At 35.4% G+C, this 20,955-nt stretch overlaps 1 protein-coding gene across 2 annotated transcripts in view; it reads right to left on the bottom strand.

The window, feature by feature from the left end:
• The window catches only part of LOC125683658 (tyrosine-protein kinase JAK2-like), a 161,427-nt gene that overhangs the window by 50,047 nt on the left and 90,425 nt on the right, over window positions 1–20,955 (bottom strand). Inside the window, exons 17-20 of one of the 2 annotated variants that reach the window (XM_056141762.1) lie at window positions 19,523–19,695; window positions 15,230–15,499; window positions 13,440–13,501; window positions 5,885–6,140 (exon numbers count right to left, since the gene is read on the bottom strand). In XM_056141762.1, coding sequence (XP_055997737.1) covers window positions 5,893–6,140; window positions 13,440–13,501; window positions 15,230–15,499; window positions 19,523–19,695 — 753 coding nt within the window. In that variant the 3' untranslated portion in view covers window positions 5,885–5,892. The remainder of the gene's footprint in view (window positions 1–5,884; window positions 6,141–13,439; window positions 13,502–15,229; window positions 15,500–19,522; window positions 19,696–20,955) is intronic. The other variant, XM_056141761.1, reaches the window with a different exon arrangement.

Below are 20,955 nucleotides of genomic sequence, written 5' to 3'. Positions count from 1 at the left end.
AATTACACCCCCCCCCCCTGCATTAAGTATACTAACCGAATTTCAATTAATCCACTTTCTAAAACAATACTATCACTTCTTTTTGGAAATTGTGTAAATATCACATTTATCAAGGTCTCACTGCAATAATGCAGGCCTCCGAGTTTTTTACTATACCCCCCCCCCTTTTTTTTAATGTCAGAGAGGGCTACATTATCGCAGTTAAGCAATGTCATTCACGCACGGCGCCGATAAGAAATCAGTGATGAAGTTTTGTTGTATATGGTCATGGAAAGAGTACTATTTAGTAGTGCTACAGCTGCCAAGGTCTAGGAATGTTTTTCATAAAAATTCTCTCTATAGATCGTAAAATCATGCTCCTCCCTCTATAAACATTTGATTTATACAATTTCAAGCGTGACTGCATGTGACGTATAACTTTGTACATCTTGATTTGTGAATTATAAATAAATAAAAGTAAATCTATTTAGATGTACCAGAGCGTATATATAACTAAAGACTGATGATCGGTATGAAGGCCCTAGATGTGGTAACAAACAAAACCAAGATATTTACTATCTAATGGAAATAAAGTTTACTACCGGTATTTGAATGCATTTATACTGACCTCCACAACTTTCCCCATAACGTCCACTTCTTTGCATCGACCAAAAAACAATAAAAACTGCAGGATATTTCCAACTTGTATCATTTCATGCAAACCGTAAAGGTTTGTTTGTCACCGGAAGTACTCAAATCTCGTGTCATCTCGTTTGCGAGCTTACAGCCCCTATTTGCATAATTTTCACGTTATAATGCGAAATTTTATTTTTTTCAGCTACGAAAATGAGCTTAATGGGCTAGCTTTCGTACTAATATGTCCCTTTTAAACTCAAATTTGATATCATGAATTTTTTCATATATCAAGTGTATAAAGGTCATTCTTTATGTCAGTTACCGCTGAAGTCTTCTAATAAAGTAAAACGTCTTTATATATATATTTATTTTGTGACAAAGGTTTAGATGTCATCAGACCCGATTGTGCAATGAAATAAAAAAAGCTGATTTAAAGATCACCCCTAATAGGCCAGGGGTCCGCCAAAAATATCATGAACTGGACACACACATGTAAGATGTCAAACTGGAGCATTATTTTTATTGGGTATCATGAAAATTTGTCAAGAAACTAACCTTAAAAATCCAAGGGATGACCATGTATTTCGATATAAGATGAGTTTAAGGAAGTGTGTTTACATTGTAATGTATTGTGCGAGTTTGTGTCAAAGCGGATTATTTTACGAGTATAATGAAACCATATCATAATTTACTATGGAGAAATAAACATACCAGCCTAGTGGCCTCTCCCCACTTTTACTGATTGGAACTTTTTAAATAGAAAAATTGCCAAAGTATTAAAGAGAATGATTTCACAGTTTAAGAAAATTGAGCTTGGAAAAGTAAACATATTTTAACACCCCTCCCTCCATTCTTTGTGACATCAGTGGTATGCAAAGTGAGCAATTTATTTACATACATGACTTGGGCTTCATGTTCGCAGTTACTCCCATTACATCGCATGTTTGGGGCGTGCTTTTCAATGCAGTCCTACGCTTTACATAAAATGTGTGTGTGTGTTACAGCTGTATTTGATATTTATTTCTGTCTAAGTTGTAATACAATGAATCCCGAAAATTTCAGAAGATATAATATACAATGATATAAATATAATCGGGCGCGTTGCATCAGTTTTTTTTTAAAATGGGGAAGGGAGGCAGCCGGAAAAGGAGTTGGTTTCATAATTGTCTGAAAATACTTACCTTTCAAAATTCAAAATGAAAGCAAAGCTCTAAATCCTGAATTTGTATAATAAGGGGACAAAGGTTGATGTTTTCTTTCAATTCTTGGATTGATTTAATTACATTTCCACTACAATTCACTACCATATTATTTAAAAAAAGGTCGGGAACCAGCCTATAGATAGAACTTTAAAAATGGCCACCATTTCCTGTAACAATAGTGGAGAAAAAACAATGTCAAAAACCCGTAAGGCTAGTTTCTGGCTCCATCCTCTAATGCTACATGTACGTAACTACAATGCAGGTCGAGCTGTGCGATGTATTAAAGTTGATTTGAATAAAAATTCATTTTCAAAATAATGAATCGCATTTGAAGGCACAAAAACCAACCCAGAAAGATTAGATACGGATTCGATATACATGTACATGTAATTAACATTGTCCAGGCGCTGATATAGAAAATTTTCAAAGGGGAGGGGGGTTGAACCAGAGGATTAAGTTGTTGATATCATGATATGTATTTTGTACATTTTTATCATCTGCATGGGGTTTTATAGATTAGCTACATGTACCAAATAAAAATCACTTTAGAAAAGAATTTAAAATGACAAACGAATTTGCAGCTAAGGGATGTAATCAAATGTTGAATATCTGACAAAAATACTAAAATCACATAGTTTTCATCAACACCCCTTCCTCTCAACACCGATGAATGTTGAAAATGATAATAATTAGTGAATAAAAATCGATGTTGAATGACATAAACTTACAGAGCCCCCCCCCCCCCCCCCCCCCTATCTAGATTTAGATTTTTATTTGACAATCAATGTAGTAATAATGTTCCCATATAAGTAGCATCCACTGATATTTATCTCCCTCTATCTTTCTCTGATATTTATCTCCCTCTATCTTCCTCTGATATTTATCTCCCTCTATCTTTCTCTGATATTTATCTCCCTCTGTCTTTCTCTCTATCTTCCTCTGATATTTATCTCCCTCTATCTTCCTCTGATATTTATCTCCCTCTATCTTTCTCTGATATCTACCTCCTTCTATCTTTCTCTAGCACTCTTTTTAAAACCAAAATGAAAGGCATGTACGTGTGTTGCAACCTCCGTACTCCTAAATCCGTCAAAGTAAAATGTACATGTGTTGGTTGCCCATATAATTTCTGCTATCTAATTGTGTTTTGATCATCCAAAATGTTGATTAGAAGTAATAATGAAGAATTGATGATCCTGATCTAAATTAGTAAAGAACTCATATTTACAAATTTTGTTACATCATGACCCAACATTGCAAGTGAAAAAGTCACATGGACACATAAATAAAATCAGTGACTAAAATTATTTTGCAGTCATTTTATTTTTAATTAATTTTAGAAAGATCCAACTGAACTGACAATAAGATATTATAAATCCTTATATTGACACTATGAATTGAGGACTGCAACATGTTGTGTGCCCTTGTATTTAAGAGAAACAACTTGAGCTGCATTGTGAAAAATGTTTCCCATTTAGAGGACTTTCAAATATAAGAATTTTTATCACTTGACTTTACGGAAACTGCGAAGATCAGAAATTTTCATGTGCAACATAACAGAAGAGAAAATATAGTCAGTCGAGGCAAAGTACATGTATATCTATAGACAATATTTTTGTATTGATCCATCAGACAAGCGTAAACTGTGTATAGCAATCTTCACAAGTCAAGGGTTATTGATTTGTTACCTCACACTAACCAATAACCCTTCACTTATAAAGATGGTGTATAGCCTGCTATTGACTTTGGTATTACAAATTAAGTTTAAATTTTGATATAAGTTGCGTTATTGAGCTACACCAATAAATAATTACTTCATATAATTAATGATTCTTTCACTTAGTTGATTTGATTGAAATTTCTCTAAATTTTGCCAGCCTTCGCATTATATTTTCTAAGCACTTTTAAACAAAGGAATTCTTTGGAACACTCTTACAATACTTCTCATTACCAGCTCCTTGGAGTTATCGCGCTTTGATGACTCTTGTGCGTCATTGGTAAGAAAATGCACAAATCTCGCGAGCAAGTGCGAGATTACTGGGACATAAACGAAACGGTCATAGCACCCCCCCCCCCTTTTAAATGCTAAAATACATGGTGTATTTTAAAATAAAATTACCATTAGTCAAACTGCATTTTTCAAATATTCTAACACTATCTTATTAAAGATGTTACATGTTTTTTAAACTCCACCACACCTATTTTAAAAATTCCAAACAACGATGTTCTCTGGACACCCAAGTCCATCAATATTTTGTAATTTTCAAATTAGCTTAGATGCAGTTTGGAAACGCATTAGGTGTGTTAATTAGTGTTATACACGTCTTTAAAAATTGCAGTTTGGCATATACATGTATATAACTTGTTCTAAAATATGGAAATTGACGGGGGTGAGGGGGTGTACGTGTACGATTACAAAGTCCATGCCATATGAACCTGTCCTAATTGTATGATAAAATAGAATGTCTTCATAGTCTGACAGAATAACTTTAAAAACATATTCATTACATTAATTACAATAAAAGTTCTTGTGTTGGATGTGCATATCGGTTTTTCCCTTCACAGTTCTTCTTGCAATTGACGCTTTATATTGGTCAGATTTGACAAATTTAGTAGCTTCTCTTCCTCACATAGTTTAATAAGTTCGTCTGTTTTCTTGTAAGAATAATCAATTCCTAAATTTGACTTTAGAATTTTAATCAGTGTTGTGGTTTGCAGTCGGTTATACTATGTATTCGATACCATAGTTCATATTACGTATGCTTAAGTAATGTGTTTACATTATGTTGTCCCGGTAGCAGGACTTTACGCGCCTTTAATTTGAAGAGTTCCACTAATGGAAATGATAAGTATTTCCATAATCTTTCCGGCCCATAAATTTGGTGCTTGCAGCAATGTTTCTTGTCTGTATAGTGTTAGAAGACATGATTATGTATATATTTCATGTAATGATTGATTTGTGTTGCTTATGTTGTGTTGACACCATCAGACAAATCAAGTTTAATTGAATAAATTTTAAATGCAACAAGAGGCCCATCGGTCACATCGCTTACCTGAGTCACCTTAAAGATTTTCCCTATATATTTGCACGTAAAACTTTGATCCCTATTGTGGCCCCACCCTATCTCCGGGGGCCATGATTTTTAAAATTTTTTAAAAAAAAATTGAATCTGCACTATGTCAGGAAGCTTTCATGCAAATTTCCGCTTTCCTGGCCCAGTAGTTTTGAGAAGATTTTTAAAGATTTTCCCTAATATATTTCTATGTAAAACTTTGATCCCCTATTGTGGCCCCATCCTAACCCAGGGGGGTCATGATTTGAACAAACTTGAATCTGCACTATGTCAGGAAGCTTTCATGTAAATATCAGCTTTTCTGACTTAGTGGTTCTTGAGATGAAGATTTTTAAAGATTTTTCCTATATATTTGTATGTAAAACTTTGATCCCTTTTGTGGCCCTATCCTACCCCCGGGGGCCATGATTTTAACAAACTTGAATTTGCACTATGTCAGGAAGCTTTCATGTAAATTTCAGCTTTTCTGGCCCAGTGGTTCTTGAGAAGAAGATTTTTAAATGACCTCACCCTATTTTTGCATTTATCTCCCCTTTGAAGGGGGCATGGCCCTTCATTTGAACAAACTTGAAAGACCTTCATCCAAGGATGCTTTGTGGCAAGTTTGGTTGAAATTGGCCCAGTGGTTCTGGAGAAGAAATCAAAAATGAAAAGTTTACATACAGACAGGCAGACAGAATGACGGACCTCCCTTGAGCTTTCAGCTCAGGTGAGCTAAAAAGGTCATGTTGAGAACACTTGTAGCTCAATAATAAGTGTTGCAACCCAGTAATTGATATTACTCCAAATCTCAGGTGTGAACCTCTTCAAATGAAAATAGGCCAAAATATGAAGCACTAATATTTCAAACTACAATGTACAATTTTTAGAAAAATTTGCTAAATATTTCTTGACAACAAAATGACCCAATATATGTAACTGTCCACACAATGGCAGACCTTACCTTTTCGATCACTTCCTCCCCCAGCTTGATGTGATTCGTATTGATCTTACCTTTCCAATCACTTCCTCCCCCAGCTTGATGTGATTCGTATTGATCTTACCTTTCCAATCACTTCCTCCCCCAGCTTGATGTGATTCGTATTGATCATGTATTTCAGATCTTCTGATGGTGGTAAATTGGCCATAATTGGAATACCCGGCCTGCCTGTCTGTTGGTCTGTGCCGAGAATACCTGAGGGACGATGATGAGGGTCAGTTCCAGTATCAGTGAGCTCTATGGGCACAGGAGGTACCGGTGGGAGGGGCTCTGAAAACAAGAGATACACAAAAAAATGTCCATGTACTAGCTTGTTCATATACTGTAGATCTATTAGGTGTTTTTTCCTCATGGAGGATGAACTTTGGCAGTCAACAGGGTTTTATGTAGTTGGGCTATGAATTCATGGATCAATTTCAACTAGAACTGTCGAAGTTGCACTGATCTACTCTCACTGACCACAATAGAAATGGGGCAGAGATTGAGGTGGCATACTCTCATTGGCCACAATAGAAATGGGGCAGAGATTGAAGTGGCATACTCTCACTGACCACAATAGAAATGGGGCAGAGATTGAGGTGGCATACTCTCACTGACCACAATAGAAATGGGGCAGAGATTGAGGTGGCTTACTCTCACTGACCACAATAGAAATGGGGCAGAGATTGAGGTGGCATACTCTCACTGACCACAATAGAAATGGGGCAGAGATTGAGGTGGCATACTCTCACTGGCCACAATAGAAATGGGGCAGAGATTGAGGTGGCATACTCTCACTGGCCACAATAGAAATGGGGCAGAGATTGAGGTGGCATACTCTCACTGACCACAATAGAAATGGGGCAGAGATTGAGGTGGCATACTCTCACTGACCACAATAGAAATGGGGCAGAGATTGAGGTGGCATACTCTCACTGACCACAATAGAAATGGGGCAGAGATTGAGGTGGCATACTCTCACTGACCACAATAGAAATGGGGCAGAGATTGAGGTGGCATACTCTCACTGACCACAATAGAAATGGGGCAGAGATTGAGGTGGCATACTCTCACTGACCACAATAGAAATGGGGCAGAGATTGAGGTGGCAGATGCTGGACACGTGTGTTCTACATGTATGAACTAACTTTAAGGTGAAACTGGAAACCACGTATGGCTTAGAAGCCATTCCCTTTCTCGGAGCCAATTTACCTTTTGACCCTGACATTATTTCAAGTGAGAAGGGAAATCCCTTAATGAATTGAAACCACTTTCTCATATCACTATCCAATTGACCTCGACCTCAAAATTTAAAGTGTTCACTCTCATCCCAAGGCAGGTATCTTTATAAAATTCCGAGACTTTGTGTGGGTAGGGAAATCATTTAAAGACCCAATTTTAAGTTAACACCACCAAATTTTACCTGTATCCTGATTAAGGCTAAGCCACCTGTCAATCAAACTTCTGACAATAGAAACCTTGTGGTATCTTTTTTTTTTTTGCCTTTAAGGAACAACATACCAGATAAAACCATTATGGAAAATAGAAGATATTTACAATGACATTTTGAATGTTGTTAAATTCAATTTTCTGCTTTTCCTAAATATGCATTTAGTTTTTATGCTGTATCAGCAAACTTTAAAAAGTCTTCCAAATGATAGAGACAATACTAACTATCATAATTTTGGCTCCACCCTGGAACCAAACCCTTACCAAGGATCATGAAATTATTTCATAAATTTGGTAAAGGACTACTAGTCCTTCTAAATATCTATTTAGTTTCAATTTAATATCAACAGCATTAAAGAAGATATTATCTAAATGTTTTACACATATTACACCATATATACCAAGTTTCGCTCTGCCATGGAGTCAGAACCACTATACCCCTGAAATATGAAATTTATAATTTTTGGTAGAAGTCTTCCTGCTCTACATCACTATAATGCATTTAGTTTTTCTTAGAGATAAAAGTTTGTAGAGAAGATTTTTGAAAGTTGGTCAATTTTTAACAGTTTTTGCCCCATCCTTAGGGCCCCAGGGGTGGTGAAGCCCTGAAAAAAAAAGGTATAGTTTTAGCCAAAATCTGCCCTGTCATGAAAATTCACCAAAATACTGAGTGTGGTATTTGAGAATGTGCCATTTATGAATATGACCATTGTTATTCGTAATCTTCCATAGCAAAACTCTATATTAAATTGACGACGTCACCAACTTTGACGTTGATTTTGACGTAATATACGAGAGTTCTCCCCCAAGCGATGTTCTGAGTAGAAATATAGAAACTGTATTACACATAGAAGTATTAATTTTTAATAAATGCGAAATTATTGGTTTTTGTACTGATTTGAATGGGTATTAAATGGAAATTGAAACCACATCAGATATGCCGCGCAGGGGCAAAAACTGCAGGTATTCGCAGAAAGCTTTTCTGGTGCAGAAATATAATAATGGTCCAAACACCAAATTAAAGAAACATTTACATACCTGTAATAGCATTTCTTATTTCTGTTTCATATTTCTTCATTGTGGCAGATTTTAAGAAAAATTATGTTTATATCAAATTTATTAGAGTCTTGCGTGCATTCGGGAAAAACAATTACAACATCAAAGGTAGCTCACATTCACATCACTGAATTCATACGAAGTTTGGGTTAATTATCACCAATGTAATTTTTCACAAATCAAAACACAATGGAATTCATCAGTATTTTTTTTAAATTGGCATACACAATATTCCATGAACTTTGATGATAAAACATCATAAATGTAGATTCTCGATATCATATGTGTGGCATTTGGAGCAAAATGTCATTTTATAGGTATACTCAGGAAAAAACGCAGTGTTCTGAGAAACTAGAAACACAACTTCAAAGGGGAGATAATCATGAAACGGTCGCGGAGATCAGTGGTAGAGCGTTCACTCCGTAACCGGGAGGTAGTGAGTTCGAACCCTGCTCATGAAATGATTGTGTCGAACCTGAGACGTAGACATACATGTGCTTTTCGACAAAAGGTTGACAAAAGTGAGAATCATGGGTCTTTCAGATAGGCACCTGATGTCACCTTGAGTGTGTCCAGGGGTCTGCATTTGCCCTACTCTTCATTTTGTATTCTTTATAGAAATTATGCAAATTGATCACTATTCGTTATCTTCAGCTTTTCATAACCTTAAAAAAGGAGGTCCTGTGTCACAACATTAAAAAAAATTCAATGCTATAGCCATGAGTGCTTATAAGCATAGGTTTTAATATGTGGTACTTCACATACAGCTTCTGACGTCTCAATTTGAGTGAAAAGTTCTTGAAGGAAGGTAAAATAAACAAACAAAACATGAAAAACATTTATATTGTACATATATGAATAAAGAAGTCAAAATACTTCTCTCTCTCTTTCATAAATATACCATGTCTCAAACACATACTCATACACATATTCACACACTCTCACTCACCACTATCAGGTTCGGATTTCTTGACAAAAAATTGTCAATGTGTTCGGGACTGTACAACTGAGCCATTTGAAGCTGGTAACTCTCAAACACTTGGTTGACGCAATTCAGTGTCTCTGTATTCACTTTTGCCCAAAGAAACCCTCTTATATGTTGTTGTAAAATACAACAAGAGTACCACAAACAGTACAATATATGCCCGACGGACAGTGAAATTCAACCTGGAAGCACATTGTGCACTCTGAATTGATACAACACACATTCTGAATAGAAAAGTCTTAAAGTGGGTCATGGTGCACCAATCCATCTGACATGTGAACTGATTATGTATTTCTCCGAGAGTGAGGTTGAAACAAAATGTTGGTGCAATACCAATCTAGTATGATGATAAAAAGTCCAGGAAACCATTTGATCTACTTTTAGCCCTAAAGTAGGTCATGGTGCACCAATTATGTTGAAATGTTAACTGATTATGAATTTCTCTGAAAGGGAGATTGTGACTAAATTTTAGAGCAATACCTGTGACCATACCAAAAAAAATCTGGAAAACTGTTTGACCTACTTTCTACCCCTAGAGGTCATTGTGTGCCAATCCAGCTGAAATATCAACTGCAATTGTCTTCCTCCGAGAGGAAACCTTTGACTAAATATCAGGACAATATCTGTATCCGTAATGAAAAAAAAAGCCTGAAAAACTGTCTGACCTATTTTTAGTCCAAAAATAAGTCAAGGATGAACCAATCCAGCTGAAATGTTAACTGAACTTGTATTCCTCCGAGAGGAAGCCTTTGACTAAATATCAAGGCAAGATCTGTATCCGTAATGGGAAAAAAAGCCCAGAAAACTGTCTGACCTATTTTTAGTCCAAAAGTAGGTCAAGGATGGACCAATCCAGCTGAAATGAAACTGAACTTGTATTTCTCCGAGAGGAAGCCAATGACTAAATATCAAGGCAATATTTGTATCCACAATGGAAAAAAGCCTGGAAAACTGTTTGACCTATTTTTAGCTGAAAAGTAGATCATGGATGGACCAATCCAGCTGAAATGCAAACTGAACTCGTATTCCTCCAAGAGGAAGCCTTTGACTAAATTTCAGGGCAATATCTGTATCCATAATGAAAAAAGCCCAGAAAACTGTTTGACCTACTTATAGCCCTAAAGTAGGTCAAGGTTGGACCAATCCTGATGAAATGCAAACTCACTCTTACAATTCTTAAAGAAGATATTGTGACCAAATTTCAAAGTTTTACATGCATCCGTTACGGATAAAAGTCCGGAAAACATGACCCGGGACGGACAGACAGCCAGTCATCCGCACAGACAGCGCCATATAACATAATACATCCCGTCTAATGACAGGCATATAAAAACCATTTGATAGTTTATACAAGAAATAAAATTTAAGACTTGCTAATACCCCCCCCCCCTCCCAATGAATAAATAAAACCATTTAATAAATATAAACTGCATTTTCTCATTATGCAAGTATATATATACATCATATATTTATCTTTGAGGAGAACAAAATTTTGACGGAATGCTCAATACTGTGAGTTTTGCAACTATATTTGTATGTATATATCCATATGTTGTGTATTTGCTTTGTGTAAATTTTTAATCCATATAAAAATTGTTCCGGGTGACGAGGGAAGAGGTGTTCAATTTTACTGGTTTATCAATACAAAAAACATGAAAACACCACACAAAGCCCTTACTTTATTTGATTATGTACTACACATGCGCGTAGATAGGTTGATTTCCATATGCTTTTGAGAGTTACTATGAGTTACTCTTTTAGGAATTTGACAGGAAAATATCTGCATTACAAAATAATTTTCCTCCATAAATGCTGGGCAGAATTTGGCCAAAACCGTACCTACTTTTTTATAATTTATGTCCCCCTTGTCCCAAAGGTGCTTCATACCAAATTTGAAAAGAATTAGAATGGTAGTTATCAAAAAGAAGTTAAAAATGTCAAATTGTTAACGCATAATGATGGACGCAGACCAATTGTAATACACGTATCAACACTTCGCCACAAGTTACATCCCTTTGCGGGGTTAGCCAAAGGTCAATTGGTGAAAGCTTTTCTTAAATAAATAGGACCTCTGCATCCTTCCCAATTTTTCTACACACACACACACACACACCAGGGTTCAAAATTGCCTCATGTTCGCAAGCCCGAGACGAGTTAAAAACATCTCGGACTAGTAAACTCTCTACAGCACCTATCCATACAGACTAGTAAGAATATGGATTATATCAATCTTGAATTGATTAAGATTTTAGCAAATTTGTCCGAGTCTCAAAGATGTTTGAACTTATGGTTGATTACCTAAGTGTTTGCATGGTGGTTGCATGCTGACCTTCTAAACACATGGGTGTTTTATAGGGGGTTATGTCAGTGGCTCTGAGACGGAAGACCATGAAAGCAAAATCAAGTATTGTTGTCTTTTCTACTGTGTGGGATCATTTTACATGATACACTAGATGGACTAGTGCAATGCTTAATTTGCAGCTTGGTGAATATCGATTGTCACTAGTTCGTACAGACTAGTGCTTGAGAAAGTTAATTTCGAACAGTGCACACACACACACACACACAGACATCAGTGTTACTTAAGAAATAAGATATCATTTTTGAATGTTATTGGGATATGACATGAAGTTGGTCACGTGATCAAATCCTATAACGCCCGAAGGGCGTTATAGTGGATTTGATCACGTACCAACTTCATGTCATATCCCAATAACATTCAAAAATGATATTTTATTTCTTATATTTATATTTTCTATTTTGATTTGTGTTCTTACCGAGCTTCCATGATTATGTAGCAGATGACCAAAATAACGATCGTAGAACACAAAATAATAGTTCGTAAGAGTTTTATCGAATAAAAAATTAGAAACAATATCAAGGAAAATATAAGATATAGATATTTAATTGAAAATGTTAAAAAAAGATGAAACATGTGTAAAAATAAAGGTAATTTAGAGCATAAAGTTAACTGAAATGACAAGAAGAGCGGAGTAAACTACATCCGTGGTGTGATTTGGTCGCTATCAGCGATGGAGAAACTGGCGTCGGTGTAGCTTACTAAGTTGAAAACGCAATTGTTGATCACAGATTTCGACAGAATTTCAAAGGATCTGAGAGAATTGATGGTGGATATGATGGGTCAAGTTAACGTTAAGCTCTTAGTCAGGTTTTTGGAAAGAAACAACGTTCATCGTTTAGGACTTGTGGTTGTAGCCATGCAGGAGACGATTCAAGACAGTAGGACAGATTTAGACCAAGTGCAGGTAGGTTGTGTCTTTTATTTACCTTCAGTGTGTGTAAAATAAAATAAAAATGAACTGACAGAGTTTTTGTTCACTTGAGAGATTTCTGTTGTAGGATTTTAATGAAGACTCGCACCGGTACCCTGACATGAACATGTAAATTTTTTGAGCCTCGAAACCAGCCTCGCTTATAATCATGCCGAGTCATAGCCTTGATGGAAGTTGCCAGGAAACAACAGGTTAACTTATCATCATGAAGTAAATACATGTAGGCTTATAACTCTGCCTACATGTTTTCGCTTCCAATATCATAGAACTTTATTTTATAAATTCGCCATGCAGAAGTTGCAGACGGTATTTAAAACTGTATAAAATGAAACAACAGAACGATATATGTTTAATGTTTCTCTTTTATAAATTGATGAAATTCTTGTTTGCTTACAAATAAACTGTATATTAAATATCCTGCTGCGTTTATTTCTGTTATGATGTCATTGCAGTGGCGGATCCAGGGTTTACGAAAGGGTGTGTGTGAAAGTCAAGTATTAGCCAAAATGCTTAGCCATTTTGGGTGCCAATCTGGAATTTTACTAATCTGGAATTTTACTCACACTATATTTCTATTATTTTAATTTGTGGCGAGAGGGGGGGGGGGGGGGGGAGTCTAAATCCCCCACTGCATTGCATAAGCAAGATGAAAATACAGGAACTTACTTTTGAAGCGGTGATTGTATTCATACGCAAGTACAAACTGATCACATGACCAAATTCATGTCATACGAAATAGAACATCAATATCATTAGTACTGTCATATAAGGAAGTGCATTGGCAAATGTAAATATATGTATATGTACCTTGGGGATGTGGCGATTTATGCACCTCTTCTTTTGGTTCCGGGTACTCTTCACTGAATTTTCTGTAAAATATTCACAACATACTCATATCTACAGATCTGATATATATCTACTGTTTTCTAAATAAAAAACCCTTCAGGCCTCCATAAGTTAAAGGCCTCCATAAGTTAAAGGGACTGATTCACGATTTCCCCCCAAACTTTGTTTTTCACTTTAAAAAAAATTAAGGTTATTTACCATGACAAAAGCTCATTATAGAGAGTTTATTATTTGTTTTGGAAACAAAGATTGAGGTGTGTTATTGTTTATGAAATTTTCAAAATAAATGGATATTGATCCAAGTTTATTATGTATATCACATCTTATTAGTATACTTTAGGTAAAATGTGTCATTTAAAAGTTAAACTTTGCGATTGTACAAAATGAAGATGCTTTAAATTACAAAATCAACATTTCACTGGTTTGTTTGTTTACATAAAAAGACGAGAGTCTTTGTTTACATAATACAGAATTACAGCTAAAATATTGCTCTTATCCTTGCATTCAGAAGGTCCAAATTTTGGTTGTCAACATTAAATGAGTTATATTCTTAATTTTTAACATCAAAAATGAAAACTATTTCTTTCAAAAAACGTGAACCAGTCCCTTAAGTACCACACTGCAAATCTACCAGCTTTCTTTTACATTGACTTTTTCTTCAAGATCACAAAGTGAAACCTGGCTTGGATTTCTCAAAAAATTATCGAACTTAAAATTCAATAATTGTTTGGCTTTTTTTTCTTTTGTTAGAAATAATTTTGAATAATGATAGCTAAGCAGCATTTAAGGTATTTCCACTTAATAAGCGTGTTTTATTAGATATTTATATCATGCACCAAATCACAGCAAAATTTTGACTATTTTGAATCTCTTATTTGGAAACAAAACACATTTTTTATCATTCCGGGAAAAATCAACAAAAAATCATATAAAATAACAGAGCTTGTACATGTATTACTCTTCCAATGGTGAAATCATACTTCATATGAGGAATTTAACGAGCCATTAAATAAAATATTAGTTATTAGTGTAATGGATTAAATTGGATTTTTTTTTTTATTTCTTCACGAATGAAGCACATAAGTTGTCTGGTAATTATCAATGTATTCTTCATTCAACAAGTCTAGTACAGTGAAAGAGTTTTCATAAGAATATTGCCAATAATTGCTTCAAAACTCAGGGCTAAACACCTATTTGGGAAAAGTGAGGTCAAGATCAAAGGAAATGTCAAGGTAAAAAAAATTGATGCATTTGAATGGATGTCATCAATACGTATCAGCATATAAGGTTTCATAAAAATATCTTGAATACAGTGCTCCCTCGATATAACACCAACTTTAAGACCAATTTGGGCAATAAAGTAAAGACTGAAAACTTGTCAACATCAAAAAATTCGGGAATAACCAGCCTTGTTATCAAATTTGAGGATGTTAATTAATAAAACAAATTTACCATTATAGAAATTCAGTTCTGTCAATTTATTGGGCTCCATTCTGCATTCTTTAAAAACCCAACAAAATAAGAGGTAAGCGTGTAGCAAAATACCCAGATCTATATCAGAGCGAGATGTGTCACCAGCATAAGTCGAGACTGATAAACCCTTATTAATTAACATCCTCAAATTTGATAACAAGGCTGGTTATTCCCGAATTTTTTAATGTTGATAAGTTTTCAGTCTATATCAATAGATTCATAAATGCTTGTTTTTGATGCTGACATCATCATATCTCTGGAACAGCCCCCCACTTTACCTGCAATATTCACAAGCCTCGTTGAAACCGGGTCGGTCTTCGGGCCTAAATTCCCAACATTTCTCCATGAATTTATACACCACTACTGGACAGTGTGTAGTTTTTTTCAGGCGTTTTCCTTCCATCAGTTTCTGGTATCCCTCCTTGGAGAAATTGTTACACAATATGGGGGCTTTGGCGTGAGTGAACACCTCCCAGATCAAAATACCGTAGCTCCAGATATCGCCTTTTGTCGTAAATTTCCTATTGGCTATGCTCTCTGGTGAACACCTGAATTGAAACTAACTGAAGTAAATATTACATACAATTGAATGTGAATTATCACAGACTTTATTAACTACACAAAAAGAAGTTCTAAAATCAGTGAGTTTACCGACCACACCAAATGAAATTCTGAAATCTGCAGGAAGTTCTAAAATCAGTGAGTTTACCAACCACACCAAATAAAATTCTGAAATCTGCAGGAAGTTCTAAAATCAGTGAGTTTACCGACCACACCAAATGAAGTTCTGAAATCAGCGTGTTTACAATTCTCACATGAGGGATCTGAATCTACATGACATTGCTGAGGACACGAGGGATTTGAATCTACATGACATAATGATGCTGAGGACATGAGGGATCTGAATCTACATGACATTGCTGAGGACACGGGGGATCTGAATCTACATGACATGACCGAGGACATGAGGGATCTGAATCTACATGACATTGCTGAGGACACGAGGGATCTGAATCTATATGACATGATGATGATGAGGACATGAGGGATCTTTATCTTCATGACATGACATTGCTGAGGACACGAGGGATCTGAATCTACATGACATTGCTGAGGACACGAGGGATCTGAATCTACATGACATGATGATGCTGAGGACACGAGGGATCTGAATCTACATGACATGACAATACTGAGGACACGAGGGATCTGAATCTACATGACATGACAATGCTGAGGACACGAGGGATCTGAATCTACATGACATGGCTGAGGAAACGAGGGATCTGAATCTACATGACATGACAATACTGAGGACACGAGGGATCTGAATCTATATCACATGATGATACTGAGGACACGAGGGATCTGAATCTAAATGACATTGCTGAGGACACGAGGGATCTGAATCTAAATGACATTGCTGAGGACACGAGGGATCTGAATCTACATGACATTGCTGAGGACACATGGGATCTGAATCTATATGGCATTCTTATGTATAATTTTATGAACCTCTTTTTAGTTATGGCTTTCCTCTGTCCAAGGAATGAAGGTGTAAAAACACTACAGGAGACTACAATCTACACTACAGGACACTACAATCTACACTACATAACACTACAATCTACACTACATAACACTACAATCTACACTACAATCTACATTACAGGATACTACAATCTACACTACATAACACTACAATCTACACTACAGGACACTACTATATACACTACAATATACACTACAGGACACTACAATCTACAATACAATCTACACTACAGGACACTACAATATACACTACAATCTACACTACAGGACACTACAATATACACTACAGGACACTACAATCTACACTACAGAACACTACAATCTACACTACATAACACTACAATCTACACTACAGGACACTACAATATATACTACAATCTACACTACAGGACACTACAATCTACACTACAATCTACACTACAATATACACTACAGGACACTACAATCTACACTACAGGACACTACAATACACACTACAATCTACACTACAGGACACTACAATATACACTACAGGACACTACAATCTACACTACAGGACACTACAATATACACTACAATATACACTACAGGACACTACATCTACACTACAATATACACTACAGGACACTACAATCTACACTACATAACACTACAATCTACACTACATAACACTACAATCTACACTACAATCTACATTACAATATACACTACAGGATACTACAATCTACACTACATAACACTACAATATACACTACAATCTACACTACAGGACACTACAATCTACACTACAGGACACTACAATATATACTACAATCTACACTACAGGACACTACTATCTACACTACAATATACACTACAGGACACTACAATCTACACTACAGGACACTACAATACACACTACAATCTACACTACAAGACACTACAATCTACACTACATAACACTACAATCTACACTACAGGACACTACATAACACTACAATATACACTACAGGACACTACAATATACACTACACTACAATCTACACTACAGGACACTACAATCTACAATACAATCTACACTACAGGACACTACAATCTACAATACAATCTACACTACAGGACACTACAATCTACACTACAGGACACTACAATATACACTACAGGACACTACAATCTACAATACAATCTACACTACATTCTACACTACAATCTACACTACAGGACACTACAATCTACACTACAGGACACCACTATATACACTACAGAACACTACAATATACACTATAGGACACTACTATATACAGTACAGGACACTACAATCTACACTACAATCTACACTACAGGACACTACAATCTACACTACAGGACACTACAATCTACACTACAGGACACCACTATATACACTACAGAACACTACAATATACACTATAGGACACTACTATATACAGTACAGGACACTACAATCTACACTACAATCTACACTACAGGACACTACAATCTACAATACAGGACACTACAATCTACACTAAATAACACTACAATCTACACTACAATCTACACTACAGGACACTACAATATATACTACAATATACACTACAGGACACTACAATCTACACTATATGACACTACAATATACACTACAATCTACACTACATTCTACACTACAATCTACACTACAGGACACTACAATCTACACTACAGGACACCACTATATACACTACAGAACACTACAATATACACTATAGGACACTACTATATACAGTACAGGACACTACAATCTACACTACAATCTACATTACAGGATACTACAATCTACACTACAGGACACTACAATCTACACTACATAACACTACAATCTACACTACAGGACACTACAATATATACTACAATCTACACTACAGGACACTACAATCTACACTACAATCTACACTACAATATACACTACAGGACACTACAATCTACACTACAGGACACTACAATACACACTACAATCTACACTACAGGACACTACAATATACACTACAATCTACACTACAGGACACTACTATATACACTACAGGACACTACAATCTACACTACAGTACACTACAATACACACTACAATCTACACTACAAGACACTACAATCTACACTACATAACACTACAATCTACACTACAGGACACTACAATCTACACTACAATCTACACTACAGGACACTACAATATATACTACAATATACACTACAGGACACTACAATCTACACTACAATATACACTACATAACACTACAATCTACACTACAGGACACTACAATCTACACTACAATCTACACTACAATCTACACTACAGGACACTACTATATACACTACAATATATAATACAATCTACACTACAGGACACTACAATATATACTACAATCTACACTACAGGACACTACATTCTACACTACAATATATACTACAATCTACACTACAGGACACTACAATCTACACTACAGGAGGATTGTTACAAATTATAGTCTTGTGGTTAAGAAGATTTTTTAAAAACTCACGTACATATTCTAATACAAAACTCTTAACACCTACTGATCATATGAGAGAGCATTCTAAAATCGCAAATTCTACTGATCATATCAGAGAATATGTTCTGAAATCACAAAGTTTACTGATAACATCACAGAACGTTCTGAAATCACAAGTTTACTGATCACACGTTCTGAAATCACAAAGTTTACTAATCACAAATTCTGAAATCACAAAGTTTACTGATCACATCACAGAACGTTTTGAAATCACAAGTTTACTAATTACATCACAGAAGGTTTTGAAATCACAAGTTTACTAATTACATCACAGAAGGTTTTGAAATCACAAAGTTTACTGATCACATCAGAGAACGTTCTGAAATCACAAAGTTTATCATTATATCATAGGAAGTTTTAAAATCATTAAGTTTATTGACCAAATCATATGAATTTCTGAATTCACTATTACAGTTTATTGACCACATCAGAAAAAGTTTAAAAGTTACTAAGTTTATTGACCACATCAGAGGAAGTTCTGGAAATACTAAGTTTACTGACCACATCAGAGGAAGTTCTTTGCCAGAGGACCTAGTATAGTAGTCCTTGTCTGCCTTTAGAATCTTGGCTAGACCAAAGTCGGTGATTTTGGCCACTAGAGTGTTCGTCAGAAGGACATTTCTGCCAGCCAAGTCACAGTGAATCACCCTCATATTGGCAAGGTAAGCCATTCCCTATATAACAAGATTTCAAGTCAGAAATATAAAATTCACCATATGCTGAAGCATTCAATGAAATGTTTATTGGAACACATCAACACCCAGTTTCCTTCTACAGGTATTATATACTTGGTATACGGACGGAAAATCACAGGACAAAAAGTCACAAAATCGGTAGGACAAAAAGTCGCAGGACAAAAAGTCACAATGATGATTTTTGATCAGATAGGATAAAAAGTCATAGGACAAAAAGTCACAAAAATTACTTTTGATTAAAAAAGAAAAAAAAGACAAATTCATTCTGTTATAAAATATAGAATGCTGATCGATATTCATACCAATCTTTGTATTTTGTGCATGAATAAAACGATGGTTTTCTTGTTCTTTGACTGATATCACCATTTATCTAATATCCACAGATTACCAAAAGTTGTTTTTACACCATAACTTTGAACCACCTTTATTACTCTGCATGAGTTTCATTTTTGGAATGAAGATTGGCTTAGCAAATGAGACTCCATGTATAATTTTAAGCTAACAATTACAGGTACAGTACCCGCAACATTATTCTTGACATGATAAACGATAGAACACGATACACGCACGATAGGATAGGATAGCTCGGATACACGCACGATAGGATAGGATACACGCACGATACGATACACGATAAACCTGATAAACGCAAAACCTGATAAACAATCTTCACGATAGACCTGATAAACGCAAAACACGATAAACGATCTTCACGATAAACGGAAAACCTGATAGAAATGTTATAAATTTAGAAACGATTTAGACAGAACGAAATTTTGATACCTACAACATAATTACATTATGTTGATAATAATATTGAAGGATTTCAATACTCATTATATACCTACATTATGGACAACGCGGATTTCTTGTTTTCGGTAATCTATAGGTAACTCAGGAAAACTTGTATTGTCACCTAATGTTTAATATATAAATTATACAGGGAGTTAACTAAATGTAATATAATGTAGTGATATCATGCTTCAGTAGCTCTCTTATGTTAATGTATATTACCTAGAATATGAAATAAAACCAAGTAATATTGTGTGTGTAGCAAGGAGGGGGTTATTTTGCATCAAGCTCTAAGTTCACGGCTCATTCAACATCTCAAGTTATTTTCATAACGACCGCTTTAAAAAAATCAACCGCACTACACCTGTTAGATATTTTTACACTATGAATGATAATTAATAGTCATAAGTAATTGGAACATATTTATTTGAATTGATATTTTGTTAA

This window comes from Ostrea edulis, chromosome 6, assembly GCF_947568905.1.
Source record: "Ostrea edulis chromosome 6, xbOstEdul1.1, whole genome shotgun sequence".
Lineage (NCBI taxonomy): Eukaryota > Metazoa > Mollusca > Bivalvia > Ostreida > Ostreidae > Ostrea > Ostrea edulis.
The sequence above is the reverse complement of the archived record's forward strand: the minus strand, read 5'-3'. Positions and strand labels throughout refer to the sequence as shown.